Source organism: Anolis carolinensis, chromosome 2 (genome assembly GCF_035594765.1).
Source record: "Anolis carolinensis isolate JA03-04 chromosome 2, rAnoCar3.1.pri, whole genome shotgun sequence".
Lineage (NCBI taxonomy): Eukaryota > Metazoa > Chordata > Lepidosauria > Squamata > Dactyloidae > Anolis > Anolis carolinensis.
Window position 1 is genome coordinate 183,108,071 of NC_085842.1, and position 8,417 is coordinate 183,116,487.

An 8,417-nucleotide genomic window follows, 5' to 3' on the forward strand; every position below is an offset into this window, starting at 1 on the left:
TGTATTCAATAAATCAAAAACTATTTACTACCATTATTTCCATGTACAACAATCTATAGTACCTCTTGCAATTTCCACGCTGACTTCTCTCTATTGTAGTTTCAATGTAGTCATGAATAATGAATAATATAATAATATAATAGTAATAATAGAATAGTATACTACAATAATAATAAAATAATAATAGAATATATATATAATGTAATGTGCATAATTCCCATGGAGTAAACAACAAAACCACTGGACCAAATCACACCAAATTTGGCCACAAAAGACATTAGTCATCCAATAAATCTGCATTCGGCAGCGTGTCAGCACAAACGGCTAGGCATGTCAGTGCTGACACGCATGTCATAGGTTGGCCATCACTGACCTATGTAGATGTCACAGAATTTGTTTTAGCTTTTTAAAAAAGAATGCACATTGATGGAGTGGCATGGTTATGCAATTGAATCGGAAGAGCTGAATGGGGAAAGGTATATAAAAGGGGCATGTAGACAACATGTGTGTCTCAGTGCTCCTTGTGCCTGGGAATGCTTGCTACTTTGTGGGAGGGAGAATGAGTAATGAACACAGAGAACACAGAGAAGGTATTACACACTGATTTACAGTACAGAAGTTGATGTAGATTGGCATTTGTCAAAACATCTCTCTCTCTCTTTCTCTCTACCTCCCTCCTCTACAGCGCTGGCACCACCTCACCCAACCAATCTGGGGGTTGCACCATTTGGAATACAAGGTGCCCGAATCCGATATTGGCGTTCTGACCACCTTGACCCCGGTCTCAGATGGGAGCGCCAAAGTTGTCATCTTGGAAAGCGTGATGTGACCAACACCCGCTCACTGTACCCTAACAAGAAGCATCATTTCTCTGTGCCACTCGACCCCTGGGTTTTGGTTGGGATGGGAGGGGAATGCATGTTGCCTGCCATGAGCTGAGTTGGGGGGCAGTGCTCCCTGTGTGTTGGGAAAAGGTATTACTGGTTCTTTATCCACTTCCCACCTTTACATCTCTGGGCCCAGAATTAACCCTGGCTGAGCAGGAGAGATAGCCAACTGCTTCGATCTCTGAGTGAAAGGTGGGAGCTTTAAAGGCCATAGGGGTGGTGGGAGGGACGGGGGGAAAGAGAGCCTTAGATTTACATTTTTTTAAAAAGAAAAAAACATTATTTTTAAAAAATAAAGTATTTTAAATTTCTATATATACATTATATATAAATAAAATAAATATATATGTGTGTATTTAGCCAAATGCATGGGAGGCAGAGTACCCTCCCACCAAATAGGTTGTATTTTTGGGATCCAGAATTCCTAAACTTTTATTTCCCTGCCCTCTGCAATCATACCTGGCTCCAGTTGGGAGATCTGATTCCTATCTCCAACCGGTGTGAGGGATGCAGAGTCACAGAGGCAATTGGAAAAAGCAAGAAGGGTTAGAAAGGGCTATGGGAACAAGGACACCTGGGATTTGGATGGGGAGATAAAGCCAGTAGTTTGCAAACTGCTAGGGCCCTCTCCTCAACTCCTTCCCAGTTTGGTTGGGTTGTTAAATGTGCTCGTTCTTACAGCATGTCCACAGACAATTGGGTCCATGCAGTTGCCTTGCCTTCTGGCCCCATTGCAAGGAGACTGAATGTGACAGCAGCCCTTTTTGGCCTCTCTTGATCAGCCAGTCTCAGTATTACGGGAAGTCCCTTTCCCTACCTTTACTTCTCTGGCTGACATTTATAATCATGTGGAAAGGAATTACAATCTTTGTCTACCTGGGAGCTGCCAAAGCTTGGAAAAGTTAGCTCGTTCAACTACAACTTCCAGAAATCCCCAGGTAGCTTAACAGTATTCTAAAACTTACCATTACCCCAAAGAGTAGGGAGTGTCTTTATCCATCCATACAGCTGATGGAGGAAAGAGCTAGGATGTCTTAATTCAGAATAGAAAGGTTCTTTTGGGACAACCTTGCTTCTTTCCCACCTCCCTTCTCTTGTGAGCGCCGGTAGTGAGTGATTTTTTTTTTTCGTGTCAGGAGCAACTGGAGTTGCTTCTGGCGTGAGAGAATTGGCCGTCTGCAAGGACGTTGCCCAGGGGACGCCTGGATGTTTTGATGTTTTTACCATCCTTGTGGGAGGCTTCTCTCATGTCCCTGGAGCTGATAGAGGGAGCTCATCCGTGCTCTCCCCAGGTGGGATTTGAACCTGGCAGCCTTCAGGTCAGCAACCCAACCGTCAAGTCACAAGGCTTTTATCTCCTAGGCTACCGGAAGTTCCTAGTGAGTGATGAAAATAACCCGCCAAGCTCTTACGTCCTCAGTGGTGTTTTTTTACACACTGGAGGTTGTACATTAGAAAATGAAGCAGACATTGAGTTGCCTCCCTCACTTGCAGTATTCAAGACACAAGACCATTTTGTACAGTGGCTGGGAGATATGTTCTCTGTTGTTCCTTGCCGTTTCAGTATCTGTGTACCAGACTTGTGTGCTGGAAGAGAAGAGGAATGTAGAATTCTCCCTTAACAGAGTCAATTTGATTCCAGCAGAGGGTTCAAAGTGTTAAGAGATTAAAATAAAGACAAAAGAAGTGATGCGAAAAGACAGGAAGGTTACAAGTAAGGGCCCTTCCACACAGCCCTATATCTCAGAATATCAAGGCAGAAAATCCCACAATATCTGCTTTGAACTGGGCTATCTGAGTCCACACTCAGATAATGTGGGATTTTCTGCCTTGATATTGTGGAATATAGGGTTGTGTGGAAGGGCCCTAAGAAGATGTGTTATCTGGAAATACCTCCCCACCCTTCCAAATTGCCATGGAGCTAGAAACACTCCTAAAAAAGAACCCAGGTGTCCTGTGTCTCCTAAGCCAAGACTATGTTTCAGACTTTTCCCCTGCATGAGAGATAAAATACCAACATCTACCTGAATATCAAGGATGGGGAACCTGCAGCCTTGCAGATATTAGACCACCACTATCGTGATTCCTCTCGTGTTCCTCATGTAAGATGGGGTTGATGGGAGTTGGGGTCAATCAGCAACCAAAATCCTGTTCAGTACCAGCAGATCCATATACAGTTGTGATGTACCAGCCAATCTTTTGGTGGTTGTGTCAGATCCTTGCCAGTAATGAGAGATCTTTGCCATTGCAGGTGCTGGGGACTATGGGCAAGGGGCTACTGGATACATCCTTATCTAACAAAAACAAGATCCCTCAAACTGGAATTACACAAGGATTATGGCCATAAATTGCAGGGCCAGTTTCCCCACCCCTGCTCTTCATCTAGTATCTGATGTTCCTCTGTGCTCAATTGCTCCTCCCAGAAGGCGGGGGACAACCTATTTGTGGCTTTTAATTTGCACATTTTGTAAAAGAGAGAGAAACACTGTATGTGTATATATATGTGTGTATGTGCATTTTATACATGCACGCACACGTCACTAGCAAACTGAACGTTAATTGTGTGGAAAGCTACCCACTTCTCTATTTTTTTAAGGAAGTATGCAAGAAAGAGAAATGATGGATTTTTCTTAATATTTTCTGCAGGGTATACAAAAATATATATGGCAGAAGAATGAGAGATATCACAGAATTTTATTTTGTGGCAAGAGTTATAAATATTCTGTCTATATTTGTTTCATAAAACATACATCTATACATATATATATATATATAGACACACATACATGTGAGATAACATAACAAGCCAACCTCATGATATAGGGATTGGGATATTTGGGGTTTTAGGGGATAGTGGGGTTGGGGAGGAGGGATTTTTTTTCAGTATAGCAGGTAGTGATGGTGGAGGGAAAGTGGACAAGATCGGCAGGGGGGTGGGTGGGGTTGAACTAAGCTGTGTCCACACTAGCCAACCCGTTGTGTGATTTGTTCCATCCTCTGCTCTGTGTAGCTTGCTTTTGTCTGCACCGGATACCGTCTTCTGCTGAGATCTGCTTTCAGGGCTTTTAATGTATTAATAGCAGCTCCTTCACATAACAGGTGAGACACTTCAGGCATGACAAAAGTCCTGGCACTGAAAGCTGAGTGTAACTTCCACATTCAGGTGCTGTTTATACCAAGAATACTAATGGCCTAATAGAATATGAACAGGAAAGGTTTCCAGTTCATGCCCTGCCTATAAGCCAACATTTGGGAATCTATGGTTTGTTTGGACTATGGGTTCCAGACTCCCCAGCCAGGTTGGTCCCTGTTGGCAGTCTGGTGGATTCTGAAACACAACCAATGTTCTGAAGCTCAGTTCAAAAGTATTGTGTTTGCTCCTATTGCAAAGAAGACATTGAACTGGAGGGATTCATCATCCTATAAGAGTCCTTCTTAAGGCTTGATGTTCAATTATTTTTTTATTATTGTTGTTTACTGTATTTATATCCCGCCTTCCTCCCCAAGGGGACTCAAGGCAGCTAACAGTCACACACTTTTGATCAATTTAAAACAAAGCAAATACAAAAATTTAAAAAACCAATTAAATAATACTGTGTGTGTTAGGTTACAAATACAGTAGAGTCTCGCTTAACCAACATAAACGGGATAAGAATGTTGGATAAGCAAAAATGTTGGATAATTAGGAGGGATTCAGGAAAAGCCTATTAAACATCAAATTACGTTACGGTTTTACAAATTAAGCACCAAAACATGTTTTACAACAAACCGATAGAAAAAGCAGTCTCAACTGCGCCCCCGTATGTTTTGCGCCCGAAGCGACCGCTTAATTCGCCTCATTGTTGGACCGGCTCTGGTCTCACTTATAAAGGTTCATAAGTAAGGCCAGCACAAAGAGCTTCTTAAACCAAAATACTAAATTCACTAGTTCTTTAATGCAAAAAACCAATAGAAAAAGCAGTTCAATACACTGTAACATTATGTAGTAATTGTTATATTTATGAATTTAGCACCAAAACATTGCAATGTATTGAAAAAATTGACTATAAAAACATTAATTACTAAAAGGCAGACTGTGTTGGATAATATAGAACATTGGATAAGCAAAGATTGGATAAGCGAGACTCTACTGTAGTCAAAATACTATAAATACAATTAAAATGCATTTTAAAATACCAAATCCCCCCGCCCAATCCTATATTTACTTTTAGTGGGAAAGAGCACGAGACATGCCTGTACCACCTTGCATTGGATCATCATACTTACTTCATTTTGCTGTGCTCACAGCTGTCCCTGTATTAGGCCTAATAGTCTACATGCAAGCTATCTGCTATTTCGTGCACTAATGTATGGAAAAATTTGTCATGTCTCAACTGTTTACTGTGATGTCTTTTGGTGCCAGTTTGGGCAATGAGTTTAGATCCTTTCCATTCTGGTCGTCCTCTTCTTCCATCAGTTTGCTTATCGGTCCCACTCTGGCTAATTATTGAATGCTTACTTGATCTGTTGCCTGCCTTCTAACCACTTAAATAGAAATATATTTGTATATTACCAAAATGTCTAATATGGGTGCCTTTCTGAGATGTTTGTCATATGATCAGCCTAAGGTTGTATGTGACTCAGTGTTAGAATGAAAAGGCCATCTTTTAACGTTTTCCTCTGTTGTTTCCCTTTATGGTAGATGATCAGAGCCAAAATAGCCTCAAAAGATCTGTGCTTTTTATTCTCAGCCACAAAAGTCAAGGCTGCCCTTCTGCCCCCCTGCTGTTCAACTAAAATTGAACTTTGCAGTCCTCTTTCTCAGGCCCATATCTGCTCAGGTTCAACAAGCTTTATTAACAGAGGCGCCCTTTCAGTCTTTTGCACTGGCCCACATGTCCATTTGTACATGCTTCATAATCATCTTTCCAGTATTTTTAAATGATTTTTTTGCACGCGCACATGCACACACCACTTTGAGCAACATCTAATGGGGGGTACAAATCAAATGCAATTTTGTTTTGATTTTTAAACAAAACCTACTGCAATTGCATCCCCTAAACCAGTGGCTCTCAACCTGGGGTCCCCAGATGTTTTTGGCCAACAACTCCCAGAAATCCCAGCCAGTTTGCCAGCTGTTAGGATTTCTGGGAGTTGAAGGCCAAAAACATCTGGGGACCCCAGATTGAGAACCACTGTCCTAAATGGAAAGAACAGCTGTTTTTCCACCTCCGTTATAAGAAAGAAAAAATTTCCTATGTTGTAAACAGAATACAAACAATGAAAGAAAAAGCAGCATGTAAGAACAATATGTTAAAAAAAGCAATATATTAATTTAAGGATTCTGCTGTGGGAAGCAGAAGTCAGTTTTGGTACAGGAAATGGATAAATTCCAGGTTATTATTCTTTTTGGCACTTTGGGAAAATTAATTAGGATCTCATCAATCCTGTTAAAAATTATTGCTACTAACATACTGGTCTGTTTTTCATTTCTTTTCCGAAACATCTATTTCAATGCCCTGTGGCTCCGACCCCATACCCTTCACAAAATTGTAAATACTGTGCCATCCAGTGATATTTTTATTCACTCTTTCAGCAGTCCTATTGAATCTTTTGCTTTTCAAAGCCATTCTGCTGCTGCCACTTGGACTTTCAGTAATGTGAGCAATGGTGGTCATGGAGGAATCATTAGACATAAAACTGGCCAGGGATTACTAGCACTGTAGGAATTAATCCCTGGCCACTTGTGATAATTGATGACCACTTTTCCGATCTCGGTGGACAATCACATTATAGGTTTGCCTCAGAGCTTAGGAAAGTTACCTTTTTTGGACGAACCCTTAAGAAACCCCAGCCAGGCAGTCATGTGATTCCAAAATAAGTTCTGCTTTTTGTCCAGCTTGAGATGGAAGGGGTGTTTCTAGCATAGGAGTGACACATCCCTTGCCAATTTTACACTTCTCTAATGGTTCCTCATCTCTTCCCCAGTTCTCCTTTTCCGCATAGCCGTTAGTGCTGGTCTCTGCCTGACACAGGCCCTGTGCCACCCCACATTACCAGTAAACAACAGGACCTTTGATACAGGAGTTTGAGGTTCCAGGACTTCAGACTGAAGAAGAGTTGAAATTCAGCCAGCTTTTGCTGTGGGAGTCTCCCCGCCCACCAACCCCCCATGCCAAAGGCTATTAGCCACTGGCATAGGTTGCCAAATACACAGCCATCAATTTCCTCTCTCATTCCTAGACCAAAGCAAACCTCTAAAGAGATGATAAATTTAACTGCCTTGCTCATATAATGATTAGAGAGGAATTTGAGCCCGCTTGCCAATTATCTGTACTCTTTTGTTCTTGCTCTCAGTCGGGCAGCACTCTCCTTACGTGCTGAACTGTGGCACTAGTTTATTTATTTGTACACACTTTTCATGTTTCCTATACTAAAATGCAAGGCTAGAGTCAAGGTAATATGGCCATCCATATTTTCCATTATTGGATCCTGCGGACATGAGTTGACATGGCATAGGAGGTGCAAGGTGAATTGTGTAAATATTAATTCTGGGCTTCTAGTCACATTTGTGCTCTGAGATCTGAGAATTTCTAACCAGTCCCACCAGTTCCTGTTTCCATGAGAATTGTTGGAATTCCTCTCTTTGCCCATTCTCCCTGCGCAATTGGGTCCCTTGCTATGGATATTTCCAAGCACTTGTTGCTTCTGATAAGATGGCCGCAGCTTTGTGAAAGTGCCAAGTCTTATTTAGTCTCCTTTCAAAGGAAGGAGCAAGTGGCTATCACCTGCTCAGGGCCAGATTTCTCACAGAAGGGCAAATCCATGTCTTCTCACACATACACGCGCGCGCACATGCACTCACGCCTGCATTCGCAGCACTGTGGGAGAATCTAAATGCCGTCTTCCAGGGTTTCAGCTTTAACTCCACCAGTGTTGTCTCAATGCCAAGTGTTGTTTCCAAACCGTCCCCTTTGCGCCCCGAGCCCTGCCTAGTGCAGGTGATGTATACTGTTTGTGGTTTTTCATTTTTGTGCGCTGACTTTATCATGGAACATAGCAATAAAAGGAACCACCCTGACTTTCCATCCAACTGAATGTTCGTGTTTCTGTCTTTATTGAGGATGGCAGGGAGGGGGTGAAAAAGGTAGGGAAGGAAATTCTGTGTAAAAGCCATTAGATCTGAATGTAGATTCTGAACAGAATTCTTGCAAGCTTACACACACATTAGGCAAGAAGTACAAAAAATTCTGAAATGGCATATGTATATAATCGTCCAGTCATTTCCGACATATGGCAAGCCTAAGGCAAGCCTATCATCGGTCTTGGCCAGATTTGTTCAGAGAGGATGTGCCTTTGCCTTCATCTGAGGCTCAGAGTATGACTTGTTCAAAGTCACCCAGTGAGTTTCTACACTGAGTAAGGATTTGAACCTTGGTGTCCAGAGTCATATTTATTATTTGTTTACCATATTTATATTCTGCCTTTCTCAACCACTGGGGGACTCAAGGCAGCTTACAAACAGCACTACGTGGTGCCTAAGGCATAAAA

At 42.0% G+C, this 8,417-nt stretch overlaps 1 protein-coding gene across 3 annotated transcripts in view; it reads left to right on the plus strand.

Annotated features, from left to right (window-relative positions):
• The window catches only part of slc6a8 (solute carrier family 6 member 8), a 70,274-nt gene extending 62,310 nt beyond the window's left edge, over positions 1-7,964 (plus strand). For 2 of the 3 annotated variants that reach the window (XM_062971257.1, XM_062971258.1), the window contains exon 13: positions 686-7,964. In XM_062971257.1, the coding sequence (XP_062827327.1) occupies positions 686-829 (144 nt within the window). In that variant the 3' untranslated portion in view covers positions 830-7,964. The remainder of the gene's footprint in view (positions 1-685) is intronic. The other variant, XR_010003123.1, reaches the window with a different exon arrangement.
• The last annotated feature ends 453 nt before the right edge of the window (positions 7,965-8,417 follow it).